The sequence below is a fragment of the Pelodiscus sinensis genome, chromosome 3, assembly GCF_052426305.1.
Source record: "Pelodiscus sinensis isolate ZL-2025 chromosome 3, ASM5242630v1, whole genome shotgun sequence".
NCBI lineage: Eukaryota > Metazoa > Chordata > Testudines > Trionychidae > Pelodiscus > Pelodiscus sinensis.
The window spans coordinates 197,396,752-197,422,175 of NC_143054.1; the positions used below are offsets into that span (position 1 = coordinate 197,396,752).

General features: G+C 40.2%; 1 protein-coding gene across 5 annotated transcripts in view; it reads right to left on the minus strand.

Moving 5' to 3' along the window:
* RALGAPA2 (Ral GTPase activating protein catalytic subunit alpha 2) overlaps positions 1-25,424 on the minus strand; it is a 379,885-nt gene that overhangs the window by 24,523 nt on the left and 329,938 nt on the right. For all 5 annotated transcript variants that reach the window (XR_012903061.2, XM_075925792.2, XM_089777560.1 and 2 more), the window contains one exon: positions 645-766. Coding sequence is in view for 4 of the 5 variants with exons in the window: in XM_075925792.2 (XP_075781907.2) it covers positions 645-766 (122 nt within the window). In the remaining variant the exon portion in view is untranslated. The remainder of the gene's footprint in view (positions 1-644; positions 767-25,424) is intronic.

The following is a 25,424-nucleotide window of genomic DNA, read 5'->3' on the forward strand; positions in this document are numbered from 1 at the left end:
GTGAAGAATATATTCACTGAGTTTTACATAGATTTCCATCATTCAACAAGACTGGTGAAATAATTGTTGAAATCGAGTTAAAAAATGAGATTCTAATCCAGGCATTGGTAGGAAGTTTGAAATTTGTCCACTGATATATCAAATATTAAAAAGACAATGTTAGTATACTGTATTACTGTTAGAATATTCTAACTGAACACTATCCTTACACTTCTTCTGCATTAATCCCTGACCCTGGTATCTCAGCAGCATAATCCCCATTTAGCATTAGCAGCAACGGCTTCTACTGTGAGGAACTATTTTTGATAAGTAAGCACTGATTCAGGCATAGCTTTTGAACAACATATTCCCAGCTCAGCAAGAAACCCACACTCCTGAATGAACCAGAGCACATTACTGAGAGAAAGTTCATTAACCTTGCTAGATTCGGGGGTTAACAGGATAGCTGAAGAAAGGAACTGAGTGAATAGCTCTGATGCAAAACAAATTAAAATGAATGTCATCATTCCTTTTGATATTCATTAGTTGATTCAGAGGGAGAATGCTCTTCTTAAATTTGCAAGCATTTATCTATGAAAAACAGGTGTACATCTGCTGCTCAAGTGCTTCTTAGTGCTAAACAGAAGAATAACATACAGACTCACCAGTTCCACTGAGAGAGTAGGTAGGAGAGGGAGCAAAGACCTGAGATGCAAAATCCTCAAATGTCATTACTTCTTTGTGATTCTGGATTATTGCTTCAAGATACAGAGCTCTTTCCTCATAACTGCAATAATCAGGTTAAGGAAATGCACATGCAAAATGAAATGTTGTTACACAATGTCTTAAAATGCTAATGGTTCAATCCATACAAACACATGTGGAGAACTACATAACTGGTGTGAAAAATATGCCTTTCAAAATTCTTAAAATATTTAAGATTTCTAAACCTAAGTCCTGAATTGCAATAACATTGTTCTTTTTTATATTATTTGCCATATCAATAATATTTTGTTTCAATAGAAATATCATTGAAAAAGGAATGGCTTTGTGACTGAATCCAAGAGATCTCTGAAGTTAGTGGGAATGAAACCAAAGACCTGAGAAGTATATTCTTGGGAAATAAAATGCTATATTTTTAAGGTAAAAAAGCATAATGTCAACAGAAATGTTGTCACAAGTTAAGCATGCTCCCAATAGATAATATTTGCCTTACATGTTTTCTTTTTATCCTATCAAAAATAATGGAATTGAGAGTGCAGGTTATAGCAAAAGGGAAAGAACAGATGCAACTGATCACTGCACTACTTAAAATAAGGAAGTACACAGTATTGAATAGGATTCCTCAGCATACAAAGTTTACATTAAAGTTATTCTGCAGAAGTTATCATTGGATGTACCAATAAATTATACATATTAATAAAATAAGACCTTGTAGTCAGTACAGTCTATACAATACAGACAATAAAGCAATCTAAACCAAGATTATTGCCTTTTCATTAAAATTCGGCAATCTGGAACATGCAGCATTCAAATGTGTAATCAAAAACCAGTCACCAATAAAACTTACAAGCGTAACAAGCTGAAGCAACTTTCCAGCTGTCTTAATAGGACCCCTGCTTGCAGCAGCTTTCCACAGTGGAGAAAGCAAATCTTTTCCTTTTGTGTGCAGCTTCTGTTTTCTCAAAAGGTGAATCATGCATTTCCAATAACAGGATAACGTCTGAAACAAATCTACAATGGACTGAAGAAACTCACATATGACTTTATGAATCAACACTTGAAGCCAGTATGACATCTCATTCCCCATTTTCTCATTTAAAAAAAAGTTTTCAGATCTTCATTGTGTTTTTGTCATATGGGAAAGCATTCTAATTCTATGAGGCTGCATTAAATAGGAGAAAGTGCCAATTCGTAACTACCAAATTATGAGAAGATGAAATAACACCAGCAACTCAATAGAATGTAGGTGATTGGAATTTTTGTAATTCAAAAGACTACATTACTCATTAGAATTATTCCACGGCGCAAGTTTGTAGTTTCTGTTACATTAATGAGACACTAAAAATGACTGAACATTCTTTTCAAGCCAGAGTAAAATAATACAGCATTAGATTTCTAGTGGTCTGTCTCAGTGGGGATAATCAATGTGTTTATGTCTTAATCATATGCAAGTTACTGTAGTCACAGGGGTGAAAAGACATTTTAGAAAGATTTTCATGCTAATGGAGACAGATACACATGATAAATCCTTCTATAAACTTCCTTTGGGAAACTGAAGGAAGCAAATGAATACTTAGCATTTCAGAGACCGCACCTGCTGACGATTTTATTTACTTATTTTCTTTTAAAGCCCAGCAGCACACATTCCTGATAGCACAAGTATTAGGCTGAGTGTATTTGGGGCTGCTTCACTATTATAGGCTGAACTCCTGATGACTCTTGTTAATGAATAGGCTGCCAAACTTCCTAAGAGAGGAGGCACACGCCTAGACGCTATTCTAAAGGGACTGACTGATGCCATTCACATCTCATTATGAACATGCTTATTCTGCACAGCACTTGGCTGTTGCCAAGGCTCTGTATTCCATACTGCCACAGCAAGCCGCTGGTCCTGTTAACAGCAGGATGTTAGGCCTGAGTGGCCGTCTGGCGAACAGGCACTCTGACACTAAGCTGGCACGTGCTGGCGCAGCAGGAGCAGACCAAGGCGTGACAAATTACTGAAAGAGCTAAGCTAAACTTATGGCTGACAACCACCTGAGCCTTAGGACCTCGATGGGCCTGCCATCAACTCTCAATTCATTGCTCACCCTTTTAGTCTGCAGTCTGCTTGTGGGCCAAGTTTAAACAAGGCAGATACACTATAAAGGCTTTTCATGCTATGCCTAATAATATCCTGCTGTTTAATGAAAGGCCTTGCACATCTAACACATAAGCATACAATGCAATAAACCATTGCTAACAAAACAGAAGTTCCTATGTCTTTTGCTAAATACTGCATGGAAAGATAGCAAGATGGGGTGCTTGCTGTGTTAATTCATAATAAAATGAATTATGAACACTCTTATTTAGGAGACAGAAGATGCCCCTAACATAGAGAAGGGCAGAGGTAATATGTCCATTAATTTACAGTAACATTAAAAATAATATATTTATGCAAGTAAACACAGATCCAGAGATCTACAAAGATTTAACTTTCATTAAAGGCATAAAAGGGAGTTTTTATTAAAAACCAAACCAAACAATTTGCACTTGAATTTCTTGCCTATGAAAGAGTAAAAGAAGAAAGGGTTACTCACCCTGTGCAGTTTTCACTCTCTGCTGAGCGGCGTCCATGACGATGGAATTGGGGTGGGGGTGTGTAAACAAGAATTCTGTGGCCTTAGACTAAATGAAGTATTTTTTATCCAACCACTTGTTCAGCAGTGTAGAGGCTGGAGTTTGCCAGATGTCATTAACGATTTCCAGGATGGCCTCATCAAAGGGAAGCACCAGTTTCAATTTTTGCGACGGTTGTAGGTTCTTCAGCAGACGATGCTGTTTTTGTGCCACGTCTGTGGTCTGAACTTCTTGTGACTGAGTGACTCTTTTAAAAAGCTCCTGGAACTGCTTGTAGTCATCTGTCGGAGAAGAATCCCCCTGAAACACTGCATCATCAGGTGAGGAAAATGACTGGTCAGTGGGGGAATCTAAGTGATGCTGCTCATGGTCAGGAGGCAGGTTGTCATCCCTCTCCTGTTGGTTAGCGGTGGAGGGCACGTCTTCCGTGGGTGTCGGAGGAGCTGTACGCGGAGGGGGGTTGTCGTGGGTCAGATGCTGCGGAGACAGGGATCGCCTATGTCTCGGTGATCTAGATCTAGAGTAGTCTGCGCTTCGCGAGCATGGGCACTTGTGGTGATAATAGGTGTAGTGTCACCTGTGATGATATGCATGAGGGGAGTGCCTCGGGGAATACCTGCTTGCATTCCTGTAGTGTTGGGAATATACTGAAGGTGTTGGAGACCTCGGCAATCTTAACCTCACTGAATAATGTGAGGGCAACTGGGAGTGGTAAGGAGGATAATATTGTCGAGGCATTAGAGATCGACGTGGTGATCTTAGGTACCGTTCCCGGGAAGAAATGTAGTGTGGAACACGTTGTTGGGTTCCAGAGTGATACAAAGCTGGAGAAGGAGGCTCCGGAGAAAAGATATCCAATTCTGGACTAGGTGATGGTGTGCGGACGTGCTTCACTTTTCACTGTGCCTTAGTGGGTACTGGAAAGATAAGCGGAGGAACTGGAGTTGTGCGCTGTAGGCTGGTCGGTGCGGGGACAATGTCATCCAGTGCTAGCAGTGTCGGTAGTGGTGATGTTGGTGCTGTTGATATCAGCGGTGCCGCCTGTGCTGCTGGTAGCGGTGCTGAGCCCATTGGCACCACAGGTGGGTGTTGTAGTGCCTTCGGTGCCGATGGTTTTGGTCTTGTAGTAGCATGGGCCCTCAGTGCCGTTGCCGATTCTGGTTGCAACGCCGCGTGCACCGTCGGCGCCAGGTCGCTAACTATGGTGGGGCTCGGAGTTCATGTGCTATGGCCCTTGCCTGCCTTGCCGCTAACATTCCTGGGTGGCAAACTGGAGGTGCCAGGTCTATCTCCTGCACCCACACTCCTATAAGGTGCGGAACTCCTCTTGTCTTGAGACTTATGCCCCACAGGAGTCTCGTCCACTGGCGACTGCAATACTCTATTGAAAAGCAGCATTTTGAGCCACATTTCTCTGTCCTTCCTGGCTCAGGCGGTTAACTTAGTGCAATGCATGCACTTTTGAGGGATGTGACCCTCCCCGAGGCACTTAATACAGCGCAAATGGCCATCTGATACAGGCATCGCATCTCGTGCACTTTTTGAACCCGGGGGATCCGGGCATGATGGCAACTATCCTGTGTGACCAGAAATCTTAAGATAGTCTCTCTGTCTCTGCCTTCTTTTCTTGAACAGGAGAAAAAAACTTAATATATGTTTTTTTTAAAAAACTAAAATAGAACGCTATGAACTATAACTAATGGAAAGGGTTAAACTGGGACGAACAAACTAATCTTTCTTATTTTTCTTATTCTTCCTATTTTTCATCAGAATGGAGGAGGAGCTCATCTGGATTCCGACTGCGGCCATGAACGGTTAGGAGGAACTGGCGGGGCTGGACCGCGCTCCTCAAAAGAGCACAAATGGCGCGAGACGGTGAGTGCGTATGTGCGGTCCAGCTGGGCTCCTGCTAACTAAAAATCTCCAATTTGCGGCGCTGGGATGAGCCCAACACCTTCAGTGGAGCACCCAGGATGACACTACTCGACAAACTACCTCAATTCATGCATAGTGGGGGAAGGTTTTGTGAAAGTTTTCCCACATACATTCAAGAATAAAATGCATGAGAACAGTTAACATTTTTTTATTCCAGTTTAAGACTACAAAAATGGCCAAATTGTAGGGATTGTAGTGTGGAATACTAAAGTCCACTAGGGACTAGACAATGACTAAAGTCATTTCCACTTGTAGCCTAAGTCAAGAAGTATGAAAAGATTAAATGAAAATGAAGTAAATTCACGGTTATCTATTTTAAATGTGCAAAAATGTTTCTAAAGGCAGTCTGAAGACAAAACACAGTTTTATCAAGGTCACTCAAAATGCTAGTTTAAGGAGACTATAGGAAGAATATTAATTATAGTATATAGTATTATTTAGAGCCCTTTGACAAAAATATATTTCCTTAAATAATGGTAATTGCAACAAATATAAAAATGGGCTGTTTTCAGAGAAGTTTTCTCTACAACTAAATATCTAAGTGCATAGACTGAGGTTTTCAAAAGGGGCATAATGGAATCAGGTATCCAAATTCCATTGAATTTAACGTCAAACAACACAACTACATCATGAATGCCAGGTAACCACTAAGGCCAAGTCTACACAAGATGAACTTCGCCAGAAGAGCTATATACCATACTGAAAAAGTGCTCCTATCAAGGACACAGCTTGTATTGTCAAAACTACATTTTTCCTGGTATAGATTATGTCAGCTGACCTTAGGAAAATAAGTTATGCTAGAAAATACAGAATTTTGCCACCATAACTGAGTCTACACTAGGGTTTTTTGCTGACACAACGCTGTCAGTCAGGGATCACATATCCTCATATATCTAACTGGTAACACTATGCTAGCAAAAGTTTGTAGATTAGATCTGAACTTAGGCAGACCTATAATTGTCCAAATGAGTACAGTAATTCCTCATTTAACACTATAGTGATGTTTCAGAAAATGATCGTGTTAAGTGAAAACATGTTATGTGGGGTCAATTTTCCCATTGAAAATAATGGAAAAGCTGGGGGTTGCGTTTCAAGCGGTGGTGTCTGTTGGGACCAGGACATAAGTTTGGGGGAGAAAGGGGACTGGGTCACAGCAGGGAGAGGAGGTGTTTGGCTCTGGGGAAGAAAAGGGGAGGAGAAGGGAGAGGGATTGGGTTGGGAATATGCCCCTGTGATGGGTCTGCCAGGATGTGCACTGTGTTCGGCGAGGGGAGGTCACCGGGGAACAGCGTGGCGAGCAGCAAACCTTCCGCCGCTTTGCAGGGAAGCGGAGGAAGCCCCGCACAGCCGCCGGTGATGGGCCTGCAGGTTAAATTGTGTTATTCCGGGGACAGTTGTGTAATTAAAAAAAAATTCCCTAAAAAAAAATCGTACTATCGCAAAAACATGTTAAGCGGGCACGTGTTAAATGAGGAATCACTGTAATTGCTAAAGAAAAAAAGGAGACTGGAAGGACTTCCAGAACACAATTTCAAGAACTTTTGTACTGCTACAGGTACTTTCGTGACTTAACGTACTAATATTTACATAAGAACATAAGAATGGCCGTACTGGGTCAGACCAAAGGTCCATCTAGCCCAGTAGCCTGTCTACCGACAGTGGCCAGCACCAGGTGCCCCAGAGAGGGTGGACCGAAGACAATGATCAAGCGATTTGTCTCCTGCCATCCCTCTCCAGCCTCTGACAGAGGCCAAGGACACCATTTTATCCCCTGGCTAATAGCCTTATTTAATTTATCAGCTGGAGTAAACTGTCATAGCATTGTCATAATCACATGCTTATCAGGATTTTTTCTGTTGGTAAACAGAACAACATCAGCTGGAGGGAAGAGGAGAGTAACTACAGGGTATGCTCCACCTCTTGAGCTGAAAGTCCCTTTGCAGATAGGTTTGGGTTAGGTTATATAAGACTAGAAGGAGAGGGGGCACAGAACAGTCTTTCAGAAAACTGCACAGGAAAATATCAAGAGATCTACTTCACTAATAAATAAAGGTCAGTTCAGAATGGGATGTAATACGAGAAAAAAAATAATACTCTGAGAGTAACAGGACTGATGAAAAGCAAACAACATATATACTGCAGCAACCTAAGACCTGAAAACAGGGTATTCCAAGACATGATGCAAATGGCAAATAAAGGAGTCTAGAGAGAGACCGGAGTATCACAATGACAAATGTGTTCACTTAACTCCATTATTGGAAGGTTTACTAACTACTGTCAATTTCTGCCTGCAGGAATGAGGAATATTATTAAAGCTTTCAGACACAGCTTTTAGGAAATAGTGAATATCAACAGAAGTTCATATTTATAGATAGTGTGTTTCATCCCAAATGATTTCAGTGCATTATGAACTCACACAAACATATTCTTATATTCTTTATAAACACATACTTTATTTGCCTATATTACACACAATAGAATCATAGAATACTAGGACTGGAAGGGACCTCGAGAGGTCATCGAGTCCAGTCCCCTGCCCTCATGGCAGGACCAAATACTGTCTAGACGATCCTTGATAGACAGTTATCTAACCTACTCTTAAATATCTCCAGATATGGGGATTCCACAACCTCCATGGGCAATTTATTCCAGTGTTTGACCACTCTGACAGTTAGGAACTTTTTCCTAATGTCCAAACTAAACCTCCCTTGCTTCAGTTTAAGCCCATTGCTTCTTGTTCTATCCTCAGAGGCCAAGAGGAACAAGTTTTCTCCCTCCTCCTCATGACACCCTTTTAGATACCTGAAAACGGCTATCATGTCCACCCTCAATCTTCTCTTTTCTGAACTAAACAAACCCAATTCTTTCAGCCTTCTTTCATAGGTCATGTTCTCTAGACCTTTAATCATTCTTGTTGCTCTTCTCTGGAACCTCTCCAATTTCTCCACATCTTTCTTGAAATGTGGTGCCCAAAACTGGACACAATACTCCAACTGAGGCCTAACCAGCGCAGAATAGAGTGGAAGAATGACTTCTTGTGTCTTGCTCACAACACACCTGTTAATACATCCCAGAATCATGTTTGCTTTTTTTGCAACAGCATCACACTGCTGACTCATATTCAGCTTGTGGTCCACTATAACCCCTAGATCCCTTTCTGCTGTACTCCTTCCTAGACAGTTGCTTCCTATTCTGTATGTGTGAAACTGATTGTTCCTTCCTAAGTGGAGCACTTCCTAAGTGGAGCACTTTACATTTGTCTTTATTAAACTTCATCCTGTTTACCTCAGACCATTTCTCCAATTTGTCCAGATCATTTTGAATTATGACCCTATCCTCCAGAGCAGTCGCAGCCCCTCCCAGCTTGGTATCATCTGCAAACTTAATAAGCGTACTTTCTATGCCAATATCTAAATCGTTGATGAAGATATTGAACAGAGCCAGTCCCAAAACAGACCCCTGCGGAACCCCACTTGTTATACCTTTCCAGCAGGATTGAGAACCATTAATAACTACTCCAGGCAGGTACTGTCTTTTTTGTTCTGTTCATACAATGCCCAGCACAACAGTTCCTGATCCATGGTAAGATTACTAGACAGTCTGATAATCAAAGTCTCTCTCTTTCTCTCTCTCACACACACATACACTTAATACCTCAGTTCTAGATTGAATTGCTAGGGTACGTCTACATAGCAACATTATTTCAAAATAAATTAGTGTGCATCTACACAGCAGGCAGTTATTTCAAAATAACATCAACATTCTGTCAAGCCATAGGACTTCTTACTCCGACTCCTGTAGCCCTGATTGTATGAATAAGGGAAGGTGGAGGAAGAGTGCTCTATTTTGAAATAAGTGCTGTGTAGACGCTCCCAATTTCGAAATGAGCTATTTCGAAATATGCAATTGACATAGCTCAATTTGTATAGCTTATTTCAAGTTAAGTCCTGCTGTGCAGACACACCCCTATAGACAGATAGAATCAGAATCCTTGATAGCCATTTCTCAATTCAGACATTTAAAAATTAGGTCTTAATTTTTCCAGAGTTATACACAAAATACCTGTAAAATATAAACCTATACAGTTTATGTTATTTATGGTAAGTGTGCTTTTTCAGATGTCTGCACATGTAGATCCCACTCATGGTGTGGGCATCCTATCACAGTGGTCTGGAATGTTTTCACTAACAATAGGGGTCACTCACTTGCACTCTTCAGTATCTTGCGCTCCACTACCAAAAGCATAGCAAGCTTGACATTCCCAGCCACCACATAGTTCCTTAGTTGGGGGAAGGAAGGGAAGTTGTGGGATCCACATGTGCACAATTACTCTAAGATAGTAACCACTCTTTCTTCTTTGTGTACTACACCTGTGGATTCCCCACATGACATTAAATAAAGGCTGGGTCTAGGAGTTATTTGAAAAGAGATTGTAAAACTGCCTCTCCAAAATGGATAAACTTAAAAAAAACAACAAATAGTCTGGCAGCACTTTATAGACTAACGAAACACATAGATGGTATCATGAGCTTTTGTGGGCACAGCCCACTTCTTCAGATGACCGGAGTTTTTTTTTTAAACTTGGCTACCCCCTGAAGTCTCCAAAATGGGTGTCTCGTCTATAAACATTCACTAAAAACAATCTTTTGACAATGTACCAAAGTCCAATCTGCACTCAATTTAGACATGGAACAGATGTTTTAAGCGATAAATCTGAGGCACAGTCCTAGATTGAACAGTCAACACAGGTTTTGAAACAAACTGATAAACTAAACAATATTATGTCACTAGGACTAGATGGCATTCATCTAAGAGTTCTGAAGAAACACAAACAAGAAATTGTAGAACTACTAACCACAGCATATATCCTATTGCTTAAAACATCTACCCAGGACTGAAGGATAGTTTACAATATACCTCTATCATATCACCCCCCAGTCTCTCCTTTTCTAAACTGAAAAGTCCCAGTTGCTTTAACCTCTCTTCATATGGGACCCGTTCCAAACCCCTAATCATTTTAGTTGCCCTTTTCTGAACCCTTTCCAAGGCCAAAATATCTTTTTTGAGATGAGGAGACCACATCTGTACACAGTATTCAAGATGTGGGCGTACCCTAGTTTTATACAGGGGCAGTAAGATATTCTGTGTCTTATTTTCTATCCCTTTCTTAATAATTCCTAGCATCCTATTTGCCTTTTTGACCGCCGCTGCACACTGTGTGGAAGTTTTCAGAGAACTATCCACAATAACTCAAAGATCTCTTTCCTGATTTGTCGTAGCCAAAGTAGCCCCCATCATACTGTATGTATAGTTGGGTTTATTTTTCCTGATGTACATTACTTTACACTTATCCACATTAAATTTCATTTGCCATTTTGTTGCCCAATCGCTCAGTTGGTGAGATCTTGTTGGAGTCCCTCACGGTCTGCTTCTGTCTTGACTATCCTAAACAGTTTGGTATCATCCGCAAACTTTACTACCTCACTGCTTACCCCTTTCTCCAGATCATTTATGAATAAGTTGAAAAGGATTGGTCCCAGGACTGACCCTTGGGGGACACCACTAGTTACCCCTCTCCAATCTGAAAATTTACCATTTATTTCTACCCTTTGTTTCCTGTCTTTTAACCAGTTCTCAATCCAAGAACGGACCTTCCCTCTTATCCCGTGGCCTGCACTCTAGACACCTTTGATAAACTCAGAACACCTTGATAAACTCTCTTACCAAAAGTTCTTAAGCAAAGTAAGCACTCATGGAAAAAGAGAAGACATCCTCTCATGGATCAGAAACTGCTTACAAATGATAGGGAATTAAAGAGACGATACTAGAGTACTCAAAATAGTTAAATCCAAAGCTGACTGTAAAGTGTTACAAAAGTTTCTCAAAAAACTAGGTGGCTGGGCAACAAAATAGCAGATTAAATTCAATATGGGTAGTGCAATGTACTGCACAGTGGAAAACAATTCTACATTTACAAACAAATGATGGAATCTATATTAGCTGCAAGAACTCAAGAAAGAGATCTTGATGTCATGGTGAATATTTCTCTGAACACACCTGCTCAATGTGCAGCAGTCAAAAATGTCAACCAAATATTAGGAACAGGCTAGCTTATAAAACAGAAAATATCATAATGGCACTATATTAATCCATGGTACCCCCACACTTTGAATACCACATGGAGTCACCCCTTCTCAGAAACTGGAAAAGGTACAGAGAAAGTCAAGAAAAGTGATTAGGGAGATGGAACAGCTTCCACATGAGGAGAGATTAAAATGACACTCTTCATCTTAGAAAAGAGAGGCAAAATGGGGATAAGATAGAGTTCCATAAAATCAAGACTGTGGAGAAAATAAACAGGGAAATAAAATAAAAAATATTAATTTTTTATTATTATTATTAGTTACCCCTTCACATAACACAAGATTCAGGAATCCCCCAATGAAATTAATAGGCAGCAGGTTTTAAATGAACATAAGGTAGTACTACTTTGCACATCAGAGACACAACCTGTGGAACTTATTGCCAACAGATGTTGTGAAGGCCAACATTATAACTGGTTTAAAAAAGAATTAGATACATTCATGGAGGATAAGTTTACCAATGGCAATTAGCCAAGATAGTCATGGATGCAACCCCATTCTTTCTGTGTCCCTATTCCTCTGATTGCCAGAAGCGGGTCATGGACAACAGAAGATGGATCACTTGATAAATGGCCCTGTTCTATTCATTCCCTCTGAAGCATCTGTCACTGCCCACTGTCAGAAGACTGGATACTGGGCTAGATGGACCATTGTTCTGACTCATTTATCAATGCTACCTTCATTGATAAAAGGTAAATTGGACAGTTTGGTAAGATTTCAAAAGGGGCTTCTATTAGAAGAGAAAGCACTAGATTTAAATCCCATGTTTGAGCATTCTTGCTTACATGAGGAAAACTCAAATAAAGCTTCTCAGAAATCTGCTCACTGATTGATGAGACAAAACAGAACTTCCTTTTACAAGCAGATGAAATGCTGATATAACTGCCAACTATACCTTAGCTAAAGCCACAGATAGAGAATATGATAAATAATCCAAGATCATTGGAACAAAACACTGAGAAGAAATGTGACCCTTTGATACTGCCCATAATAATAAATACTTATGATCTGAAGAATGCATAAGTCCTTTAGAAAATGTCCATCTCTCAAGCAAAGTGTTTTGTTCTTCAGAAGAATATTCAGTATCTGATGTAAACATACAGAAGCCACCCAAGCAGTGAAATGTAATAATGCTGGATTTGGGTGGAAAACAAAGCATATAAGAAAGCTTCATCATTTAAAGAAGAATAATGTGGATGACTGGATGAATTTTTCCGGTGGATCAATACCTTCTCATAATGATAAATTATATTATTTTTATGATTCCAAGCAGCAGACTGATGTGACACTAGAGAACTTGAATTATGTGATTTATATGCATTCCCCATGTACAGTGAGGGAACTTCCTCTGATTGGTGTTGATACTGTGGCCATGGGGACCAATATGGCCAAGGCTGAAGAGCATATAGATGAGAGACAGTCACCCAACCTGGGGAATACTAAGGATAGTAATAAGCATGTAAACCTTTAAATTCATTATATAGCTCATTTGCAGTGTCTTTTCTGTTATTCTTTTCTTTTTGTTGAGATGCATCCTTCTTAGATTGAGGACTCCCCTCCTGATATCTGAAGAGGAATCTGAGTCAGAAGATGAAAATCTTTCTACTGGTGGGACAACTCTACAAGATTTTAACACCTGAGAAGGGTTTCTAGTTTCTCACTTGTTATGCTGATGAAAATAATTCTTAATTACAGGTACCTTTGATGTTTCATGATAAGATTCAGGGCTTGTCTGCATTTATAGCGCTACAGCAGTGCAGCTGCAGTGCTTACTGAAGTCTCCACCTATGCTGATGGGAAAGCGTCTCCTGTTGGTTAAGACATTTCACCTCCCTGAGAGACAGTAGCTATATTTATGGGAGAAGCCCTCACATCGACTTAACAGTCTACAATGGACATTCAATTGTTATTACTGCATCCACACCCCAAGCAACATATTTATGCTGACAAAAATACGTGGTGTAAACCAGGGTTTAGATAATACATAAAAATAGAACTTTGCAAAAGGTGACATGGACTCTGGAGTTATTCTAATACAAAAGAAAGAGTTATACTTTGTACTGCAGCTAGTTTTTGTATTGCACATTGTTAGAAAAATGTGATGATGCCTATGGAATTGTACTAAATATGGATTGTCCTTTTACTGTGGACCACATCTGCCCTGATTAAAATAACACTGGTATAACACTCCTATGTCTGTATCCCTACCATCTGATCTTTCACTCCATGCATCTGACAAGTGAGTTGCTATTCACAAAAACTTATGCCTTAATAAAATTGCTAGTCATTAAGGTGTCACCGGATTCCTTGTTATTTTAACTGAAACAGACTAACACTGCTACCTCCCAGAAAACTGCCAGTGAAAACATTTTGCTGTACTGGTCACCCACGCATCAGGAGTAGGATCTACATGTGCTGTACTTGAAGAATCACCATTATTTTACCAACTAATTATAATAGATCTGTTACATAGTCTGAAGTAGGATGTTTTGCATCACTATCTTCCTTTCCTTCAAACCCACTGCAAAGCGATTTCCAATGCACCAAAGACATCAGATGTGAAGAGATATTGACTTGTTCTTCAGCAGCAGCACTTTTGCGGTATGATTTCACCTTTCTGCAGATCAGGAAAAACTGTTTGTATAGCCGGTCATTTGTAAGACTGGCCTTCGGAAAATGGATATCCTGCAGTAATCAGAAATGAAACTGGCTGGGAATTGTGGAGGACAGAACATAAGTTAGCCACAGCAGGATATGAATGTTCTGGTCTCTCAAACTCCCATTGCCTCTGCAGTCACTGCAGTTGCAGATCATCATACTTTTACATTTCACCTTAGAAATAAAGTGATTGTAGACAGCAGTTCAGGGTAACATTTAAACACTTTCACCATCCCACATACATCTTGATGATATGCCATTATTTTCATGCAAGCACAGGGTATATGGATAGGGCAGGGAGGAACTGACTAACCACAATATAATGATGTGTACTGGGGTAGTACATAGGTCTTCCAGTGACAGATTAGGACTTTAGTGTACTAGACTCAGTCCAAATACAAAACAAAGAGACTGGTTTCCTCCAGCCCTACAGGGATTGCCAAGCAAGTTAATGCTAACTATCTGCATTAATCTCTTAGGGCTCCCATCACTGGTATGAATTCCACCCGAAGAAGGGACTTCTGAGTGGCTAGTGGACAGACTGAGAGGTAGTGTGACAGCAGAGGGCTCCTTTCACATGGATGGCTGTAGGCTTTGGGAGATCAGCCAATTTGTTTAATTCAGTTACCCATTCAGTGAGAGAGCAAGCTTTGCCAACTGAAATAAATTAGGAGATTTCACCAGCCCAAACTTGAAGTTTCCAGATTCCTCCATAAATGTAACTCACAGTTGATTATGTGGCCAATAATTATTGTACACAAGACTAGAGAAACTGTTTCGGTGATGACATGTCTCCTTAGGTAAGTTTTGCAGCTACAGGATACAAAAAGAGTACCAGAGCACACTGAGCTTTTAATTGTTTTGTTGATTGTGCCTTTAAGACTCTAGTGCCAAAAAGTAACTGGCTGGTAATATCTATGAGTACTGCTACACAGCAGCATTATATCGGAATAACTGGCATTATTTCAAAACAACAAAATGTGTGCCTACACAGCAAGCCATTATTTTGAAATAATGTCAAGATGGAGGACTTCTTACTCCAACTCCTGTAGCCCTCATTTTACAAGGAGGAAGGGAAGCCAAAGGAAGCGTGTCCTCCTTTCAATTCCCTGCTGTGTAGACAGCACTAAAAGCTGAATTAAGCTATTTCAACTTCAGCTACCCAACTGACACAGCTGAAGTTGTGCATCTCAATTTGACTTTTGCCCTGTGTAGATGTACCCTATCACTCATCCACATCAATCGTTATATCTTTTGAGCATTAAATTTACTCTCTCAGTTTAGTGTAGGAATGACTATAATGTGCATCTTGATGTACAACTTTTGGAAATAGTTGCAGTAAAAACAAAAGAGGCAACAGTTTTTGTATTACTGAAAATAGGAACAAGAGGACCAACAGGCTTGGCTAAAGTTTTGCCATCTGATTTCCATCCTAAGTACTGTGATTCTGTTCTCTACCAAATCACTGGCAAAACTCCCATTGATCCTAATAATGCAGAATCATGCCACATAAGCAATCAGAAACTGACTTTTTGCTCCTGAATACTCTTAAGTGTTCAGCCTCAGGTCCCACGTAAAATCACCAGAAGAGAAATCACTGCACTCCTATTGAAAATATACAATAGATAAGAATGGGGTTAAGAGCCAGTCAAACCCTGCCCAAATGCTGGAACACAGATATGTATTTCTTTTGTTCTTTTCACTGGACATTGTGAAGCTAAAACATCCTTATTAAACAAAGAAATTGCACAGTAAAGATAAAATGTTAGCAAATATTGTGCCTCAAATGGCGACTGGAACACTGAGGAATTGCATGCCCAAAATACGAAGTTAATTTTTTATTTTATTTAATAACCACCTTATAATGTCTCACAAAAGGATTACCAAAATTATTCCCTAAGGAGGTATTAACCATAATACCAAATTAATATATGAAAACTAATACGGATATAAATGTTAGGGGTTTACCAAAAGGCAGCAACATAGAGATCATAAAAATGATTTCAACATAAAGTGTCAGCACACAACCCTTACATACCTAATCAGCTTACAATAAGCACTGTAAAAACATATCATGTCAGACTTTAAAATAAAATGTTCTGATGGTTGATTTATATGTGAAACTCAATATGCTTAATAGGCTTGCTATCAGTTATGGTCCAGTTATACTGCCAGCACTGCATAAATTGAACTGAAAACTTTTGGGGATTTCTGGTGGCATATATCTGTCACAGAAAAGGTGCAATTAAACCATATTTAACAGTTTCACATTTTTAAATGATATTTTTGGTATGTCAGGCAGTGAGTTACATACTATAACATTAGATGCTGGAACTTTCTTGTAATATGAACAAGAGTTTCTTATTAGTAGGATATTTAAGAATCTGAAGTGAAATTCTATGAGCCCTGGAAAACTCCTTGAGTCAGTGGCATTGTGCAAGAGACTAGATGGGAGCTGAGGATGAAACTCACTGCTTTAACCCACAGCTAGGCCAGAAGAATGTAATACAGCCCCTCTATGGTAGCTGCTCCAGCCCTTGGGATGAAATCGTTGCCCAAGATGGAATTGGACTGGCTTAGAACAAAAGCTGTTGCTCCTCCCTAATCTTTCCCATATTCAAAGCAAGCATAAAGTTCTCCTCTGCAGAAACTGGGAGGCACAGAGAGTGCAGCCACCTTGTGTACAGATTCCCATACAGATTTATGTTGGACAGAGGACCTTGTGCTGCCTCCCCATACTAGAAAAAACTTAAAAAACAACTAGTAGTCTAGTAGCACCTTAAAGACTAACAAAACATGTAGACGGTATCATGAGCTTTCGTGGGTAAAACCTCCATACTAGGTTTGTTCTGACCATGAGGAACACATGGTTTAGAAAATCTAGACGAAGTTGCAACCTTTGACGGAGGTTTTCAAAGATACAAAGGGAGTTAGATGTCCAGCACACATGGGCTTTCAATGAGAGTTAGGGAACTTTGTGCCTTTGAAAATCTCTTTCATATTTTCAGCAGCTCGCACCTGAGCCTTTTGTCTGCTGTACTTGTAGATGATGCAGTGAACAGTGAGTAACTTTGCTGTACCTTCCTATAACCCTGAAACACAATGGGATCCCAAACCCAAATGGGTTCTCTACACAGTACTGTAATATAAATAATACAAATAATTGTATGTAGTAATGTTCAGCAGCAGTCTGTAAAATGTAACCTGAAGGAATACAGTATATTTCTCAATGATGATTAATATCACTGGCTTTAAAATGAAAATAGGACAATTGTATATCGGAAGTCCAACACCTTGGAAGAAGAAGAATGTAATAATAAAACAATACAGTGTCTGTCCTCAGGTGAAAAACTAGGGCTTCTGCCCTTAAGTGCTGAAATGCTCTGTGCCATCTACTCCTGGCTCTAGTTCAATTTGTCATAGCCCAAGGAGAGCTAAGAACTACCAGTTTAGCAGGGACTGCTTCTACTTTTCTGTAGGATGCCAAGAATATGTGATAGATTAGTCTTCCCAAGTGCTTTGGGGGAAAGTGTTTCATTTGTTATGAAAAAGGGAGTAAAGCATCATAATTTGTTTACTACTATTCCTTCCTTGAAGAAGACCTCGTGGGAACAGATGCATCACATCATCTAGATGATTAGTTTCATGATAACATTGAAAGAGCAATTGGTTACTTTCCTAGTATCATCCAACAGTTCTGCATTTTCATTTCATTGATGCATATCCACCACCTTTAGATGTAGGGTTTTTCTCAGTTCTCTTTACTGCCTTTGTTATCAGCCAATCTTATTTGCACAGCTATCTGCTCTGCAGAAAAACATCACAAATGCAATTTATCTTCATTATAAGTTACTTCTCTTATTACAGATTATTCTTAATATAAAACTCCCATATACTTTGGAAATGATTTCGCAATGCAGCACTTAGAAAGACTGGCAAAAATAAAAAAAATCTGTCAGTCAAAAATATTGTGGGCAAATCTACAAATCTCAGAAATAAAGAATGTGATCTCATGAGACACATTAAATTTACCTTGATAAGAAAGCTGTAAGCTAGACATACTATATTCTTCATTTAAAATAGCAAAAAAACAGGAAAAAATTGAAATAAATTCAAAATATTAATTTTTATGATGGTATAGTGTAGTCATATATCCAATACAAAGTTATCAAGCTGTGTGACAGACAAGAATACAATGTTGTAATACAGAGGAAAAAGATACTAATTGCTTACTTTTAATTTCTGTCTATAATTATCCCCACAAAAAGTATGTGTCAATTTGACAAATAAAAAGCCTATTCAAATAACTTGTGTTTTTAAAAATAAAAATTAATAATACAGAGGAATCCTAACTAACACCACATACATACACACTCATATAAACAAGCAGTCCTGTGGCACCTTAGGGTATATCTAAACTACATCTCTCTTTCGAAAGAGGGATGTAAATTAGACATATCGAAATTGCAAATGAAGCCGGGATTTGAATTTCCCGCGCTTCATTTGCATAATTGCATCACAGCGTTTTTTCGAAAAATGCTATTTCGAACGTGAAACTGCAGTCTAGACGGTCAGAGTACAGGATCTTTTAAAAAAGGCTTTTCTTTTCAAAAGAACCACATCTAGACCGTGGTTTCACCCTCACTGCACGAGACAGAGTCCATCACAAAACAGTCCAAGCCCCATCAATCCAAGTAATCTGGACCACATTACCAAAAAAGTAACGTATGCCCAGTCTCCCAGCCACTGTGCAGTTGAGAGATCACTCCCTCCACCCACATGACAGTTGTGTGGTGGCAGCTATTTGAAACCCTTCTGTCAGGACCATCATCTTGGTTGTCAGCCGTCTAAAGTTACGTCTACACTGCAGACTTCTTTCAGAAAAAGCTTTTCCGGAATAAATCTTCTGGAAAAGCTTCTTCCAAAAGAGAGCATCCACACAGCAAAAGTGCATCAAAAAAGCGATCTGCTATTTTGAAAAATAGCGTACACACTGAAAGACTGCATCCACACGCTCTCTCGCTTATAAGCTGTGATTACTATGGACGGAGTGGCCACCAGGGCAACTGTGCTTTTTCCTCTTCCCTCTTCTTTCGAAAGAACTCCTTCCTCCCTGTTCACACACGCCTTTTTCCAAAAGAGCTCTTTTGGAAAAAGGCTTCTCTCTTGTAGAATGAGGGTTTACCAATGTTGGAAAAACCCCTCTGTTCTTTCAATTTTTTGTTGAAAGAAAGCAATTGCAGTGTGGACATAAGTGAAGTTTTTCCGAAAAAAACTGTGTAGTGTAGACATAGCCTAAGAATGGCAGTCCTGTGTGAAGAAAGTAAGAAACCCCACACTAATGCACCGGAAAGGAAAATACATAACTGTGTCTGTGCACAAGACAGATAAGTCATCATAATATCCATGTCACAAAGATAATGCATTAAGGAAACAAGCCAAAAGCTGAAAACCAAAGAATTTCTTACACTGAAAATGGCAGACTCAATCCTCTATAAGCTCCATCTCCCGTTCAGTACTATGGCCCATCTGCACCTTACTTATGAGTTTTTCATCACCATAGTTCAGCAGTTAAAACTGCCTAAGGGATAAAGTTAGCCCCATTATATGCATATTATGTGCTTTTGTGAAGATTTCAGTATTATCATCAGTGTACAAACCTAGCACTTTAAAAACAAGCTTCACAAGACAACACTGTTCCAACTCATTGGCAACACATTTAGTTGCAGTGTAGGAGACGTTTAAATTCACCCAAACTTTCAACAGAAGTCAGTGGAACTTGTAGGTGCTGACCTTAGGGACTGCCAGTGTATTTCTGTCCTGGGTTTCTCCCTCCTGGCTTCTGTCTGCCTTTATAATTCTGTTACATATATCCAAACTCCCAATTTTGCCTCTGTAATTTGAGAAATTGTTTGAAACACATACCTTTAAACTGATAACTAAAGAAGAGTTCCATAATGGAATGAAAAGCAGAATCTTAAAATAAGATGTTCAATGCCTCTTATTTGTAATTCATTTTAAAATCATAAACCCTCCTACTAAGAGAATGAAATAACTCTGTGCCATGCACAGGAGTCCTATACATATCTTTAATATTAGGTAGTTTATCTGAACACCAAAGTGCTCAAATGCTGAAGCATATCTACTTTCAAAAGGGCACTTCTATCCTGCGGTGAAATCCAGTCCCCACTGTAATCATGCCTAGGGGACTTTCCATATGTCAGCCTCACATGGTTATAAGATACTTGATACATACTTTGAGAACAATAATTCAAACTACCGTACTAAACTTCCTGTTATCCACAAGAAACTGTTACGTTCCATTAAGGGACATATTTTCTGCTCTATATTTTGATATCCACATAAATAATCTTAAATATTTTGAGCTGTTCTGTTGGTTTTAAAAACCCACGTAAATATTTGTCACCTGTTTGAGAAAGTCTGACTTTGTTATAGAAAACCAAAGGATTCAAAATAACTAACTTGTGAATAATCAATCAACAGTGTCAAACAAGCAAAGCACCATGCATCTTGTATAGAAGATGGCTGAGCAGTTGAGCATTTCCCAGTTATTCAAATCTTGAAAATATCTCATTTCAGCCACTTGTGGTGATGAATTACAAGTTTACATCAACCTTAATGAGAGAGAGCAGCAGAAAAAGCTGATGAAAATACAGTGCTAAAATTCTGGTTACCTTATAAAAACTGTTTATTACAATACCGTATGATGAAATGACAAGCCACTGTAATCAATAAGCCATATTCAGCAAAGTTAGCTCAGGGAGGTGTAAATACACTTGCCTACACCATTGCAATCCATTGCACCCCCAGAAGATTCAACTCTGCTGAACCCCCAAAACAGAAGTTTGCAGCTAGGCAAAATAGCACCACTTGGTCCCAGGCACCTTCCACAGTAGTTCATATCAGTGGACATCTTACCTTTGTACATATAAAATGTCTACACAAATTGTACTGAGTCATTAAAAATATTATACATGAATCAAAACTGAGAAGGTTCTTATATCATTACAGAGCTTTCAAATTAAGTCCAATATTGGAATAATCAGAATGAAATGGAGGTTGGAATTTTTGTTCTTAACTTGTATTTGATCCCCAAAATAAACCATATAGCACTGCAAACCAGAAGCAAGTTCTGTCTCTGCATTGGAAAAAGCATGTCAACGAAGGGAAGACATGCTCTGCAACTTGAGTCCCACTGGCCCGAGTCAGCTGGTATAGTCCAGTCACAGACTCTTAATTGCAGTATAGACATATCCTAATGTCCTTAGAGCATTCCAGGCCACTAATATCCAGAACACTGATGGTGCAAAAGTCATTCTTAGAGAGCCCAAGATGCTTGGGAACAGAGGTCTAAAGGATGGGTCTCTCATCCCAAGTTGGACATATCTGTGGTGACTGCAGTTTGAATAGGGGGCATGATGAAAGGCCTGGCCTCACTGAAGATTGTCTATGGAGTGCCACTGGGCCAGAGATCATTTATCCCCAATGCAGTCTGAAAATCCCTGTGCTGGCCGCTTCCATTAGGGAGTTTTTGTTCAGTAAGTCTGTAAGGTGAGCTTTATAATGCTCAAGACCATATGTCCAAAGAACTACCAGTTCAACAAATTACTGCTGCCCTCAAGGACCAAAATGCTAAGAACTTGAGTTGAACTGCCTATTTCAGTTAAGGGAGCACAAAACCTAGGAGTGAGAAGACACTCAGATAAACCTAATTATAAGCAGGACTTGGGCACCTATGACATTTGCCAATGCAGAGAAAAGATGTTGATTCTTAGGCAGGTGTGAAAAGGAAATGTTGTCATGCAGAGACTTTATAGGACTCAAATTTCACTGCAAAGATCCAGGATGAAAGAAGGTGGCTGATTACAGAAGACAAATCTCTAGGTCATTTTTCTACAGCGATTATAACAATGTGACTGTCCCATTTTATTGATGTATATATAACCACCGATGGTCATGTTCTCTAATTATCTAGCTTGGTCCAAAAATTAGGTGATCACAGAGGGATAAATTACTGGAGGAAAGATCATATGTTACCAAGCAATGTTTCCCTGCTTCTCTAGTGCTTAGTGAACATGTTAATCTTATTCAAAATACTGACAAAATACATCTTTTTCAGTAAGTTGACTAATGAGCTGTTACTTTTGGACTTTAGAAAAGGGAGCACAATGAATTAAAACCTACCTTTTTATTTATTACATTTGCCATTTACTAATCCCTGAACTAGGATATTCTAACTCATAGAAACGGTATGCCATCTTTGGTGTGCTACTGTCAAAAAACAACATACAGCTAATTACTGAAGAGCTGTTAAAAAAAGTGAAAAGCCAACATTGTATCACGATTGTCTCCAGTACTTTGTGTATATGCTTAGGGAGAATGAGAGGTTCCATTTCAAAGCGTGAGATCCTCCTCCCCCCTTACAACAACATTCTAAGCCATTTATTTACTTGTACAAACTACAGGAGATTTTCCAAAAGTACTTGTCCAACTCAACTCCCATTAAAGTCAATTGCAAAACTCCCACTGGCATCAACTGGACATGAGATGGGGTGGCCCTGAGCATCTGCACTATTCCTTATATAATAATTCATCCGGACACAGGACGTAGCATTTTGACTCTAGATCATTCCTGTATGTGCAATTACTTGACATGAGCCTAGTTGCATGTTTAAGTGTTTGCAGGATTGGGGCCTTAATTAAGATGAGGAATCAAACTAAGAATCTTTATAAAGGTAATGGAAATATTGATGGAAAACCACTGCAAGTTCACATTAAGGGGTCACATACTTGAATATTGTCATTGCCCTTCATTTTTTTCAATATAGTGTGCGGAACGGGCTAGGGCCCCTGCATGACACCCAGCTGCTGCTCCATGGTGGGCAAGGCCCAGGTGCACGGTCCCTGGGCTTCCTCCACCCTCACCCCCACCATACACATAAGGGGAGCATGATGGCATTCACATGTGGAGCCCTCCCTGGCCTTGGACGACACAGCTGATGTGCTCTGTGGGATGCCTCGGGGGTCCTGGGCAGGCTCCTGGCTCTTAGCATCCTCTTCCTCCTCCTCCGTGTCAGGGACGGGGCCCTCTGCCCTGGGGTCAATCACCACCCTGGGGGCATGGACTGCATGAGCACCCAGGATGCGGTCCAGGGCCTCATAATGAGGGCATGCCTCTGGGTCATCCCCTGGCTGGGAGGCCCTGGAGTAGGCCTGCCGCAGGTCCCTGATTTTGCAGCAGACCTGCTCCTGGATCCGCATGTAGCCTCTGGTGGCCAGGCTGGCAGCCATGTGGCTGTAGACGGCCACATTCCTCTGGCTAATGTAAAGCTCGTGGACGTTGGAGGCCATCCCTCAAACCTCGATGAGGTCCACGATCTCCACACTAGACCAGACGGGTGCCCGCCTCTTACGGTCCAGGGCAGGCTCCTGGGAGCCGCCAGCCTGTTCCTGGGAAGAGGCGGAGGGCTGGGTGGCAGCGGGTGGCTGGATCATGCTGTGCCAGGTGAAGGGTCTGCTGGCTGGGTGCTGGCAGGCTTGCAACTGGCACAAGCACTGTAGCCAGACCATGCCCCTTTAAGGGCTCCGGGGCTTGGGGGGGAGAGGATCAGAAGAGTTTCCCTGGTTTGGCCCAGAATGGCCACCAGGGCAACCTGGGAAGGGCTAGCCTCCAACTAGTTTGAATTAAGTGGCTACACAGCCCTTAATTCAAACTATTTAATTCGAACTAGCCATTACTCCTTGTAGAATGAGGTTTACCTAGTTTGAATTAAGCGCTCCGCTATTTCGAATTAAATTTGAAATAGCGGTTTGCATGTGTAGCCCCTATTAAAGTTAATTCGAACTAACAGCTGTTAGACATACCCCCAGAGAAGGATGTCTGGGGAAAAGACAGGCATTGAACTCCTGGATTACAATAAAGTTCTTTGACAACAAACCATCTTCTCGTTCAAAATAAAACCTTTGTACCAGACTGCACTAGCATGGAACATGTATTTTAGAGAAAAATCTATTTCAGAAGAGTTTTGGTGGCTTTTAAAAATTTAACTGATACTATGTCCCTCTGTAAAATCAGGCTCCCTTATTCTGCAGGAATCCAAAAGCATAAGCATCGGAGGAAAAAGAAAATTCTGCTAATGGAGTGTAAGTTGAAAACATTTTTTCTGGTAGTTTATTATTATTTTCACTGAGAGCTGTTCGAAGCTGCTCTTTGGAATGTTAATAGTAGCTCTTTTATAAAGATGGATTAGAGGTAAGTCGTAATTTATCACATGACTTAGTTACATGGAGGCAAGTTCACCTAGACAAAATTGATAATGTGGCTTGGGTCATGAAAGACACTCAGGAGAGGTGATGGAACTTATATTTGGTCGTATAGACTGAAACAGTTCAGCAGTGCTTCTAACATAAATGCCAAATTCGTGTGTAATATTTGATCCAGGGAGCCTCTGGGTGTCCAGGTAGGGGCAGTGGCCATGAAGAAGAGTGTGATCTTTTCTCTTTCATGGTGTCCTTATGTTAATGGTCTGTGGCATAGTTATCTTCTAATTGCATTGCTGTGATGTGCTACACATGGGCCTACGCCCTCAGATCACTCAGAAAATCAAGTTTGTATAGACAGCAGCAGCCCTATGACCAAACAGAGTTACATATCGGGAAAACATTTCACCAGACTGTCAGGATCTGCACTGGCTTTGAGCTGGAGTTTGAACCTACAAACTGGGTTATGGTCATTGCGGAGATGGTCGTTCACTCTGAGACATACTGTGACAATTCAGATCAGCGGAGATATCTGAGCTGTTGCTATAGATGTGAAAGAGCTGTTAGTAAGACACTGTCTTTGAGACTTCAAAACTTGGTCTGCCATAAATCAAATTTCTTAAACTTCATGAGACACTGCCAATGTCCATCTTTCCCCAAAACTTTTATGAAAGTAATAAGCTCAAGGATGCAGAGGTTAGGATATATATATTATATTATCCTTACATTACCCAACAGCAGAGTGGGATGAACAGTATTGTATAGTGGGGCCACATCGCATAAGACAGGGGCTTATACAGGTCTCTATAGAGGTAAATAAATGTCATCACATTGTAACAGGTTCACCATCTCTTGTGAGTGCCCCCTTCTGCTGACGGCATGTGTCTACATGCTCTTTACTCCTCCTCCTTCACTCTGGAACCAGATGGTGTCCAAGATGCCCCTTCCTCTGGATTGCCTAGGATAAGCCTTCTTTCTTTCCCTCCAGTAGTTACTGAAAGGTTGGAGGGACACAGGCCTGCTCACTCCTATGAGTTCTGGCCCAGAAACTCTGTAAACAGCAGTTGTCTGCTAAGTGCCAGTCTT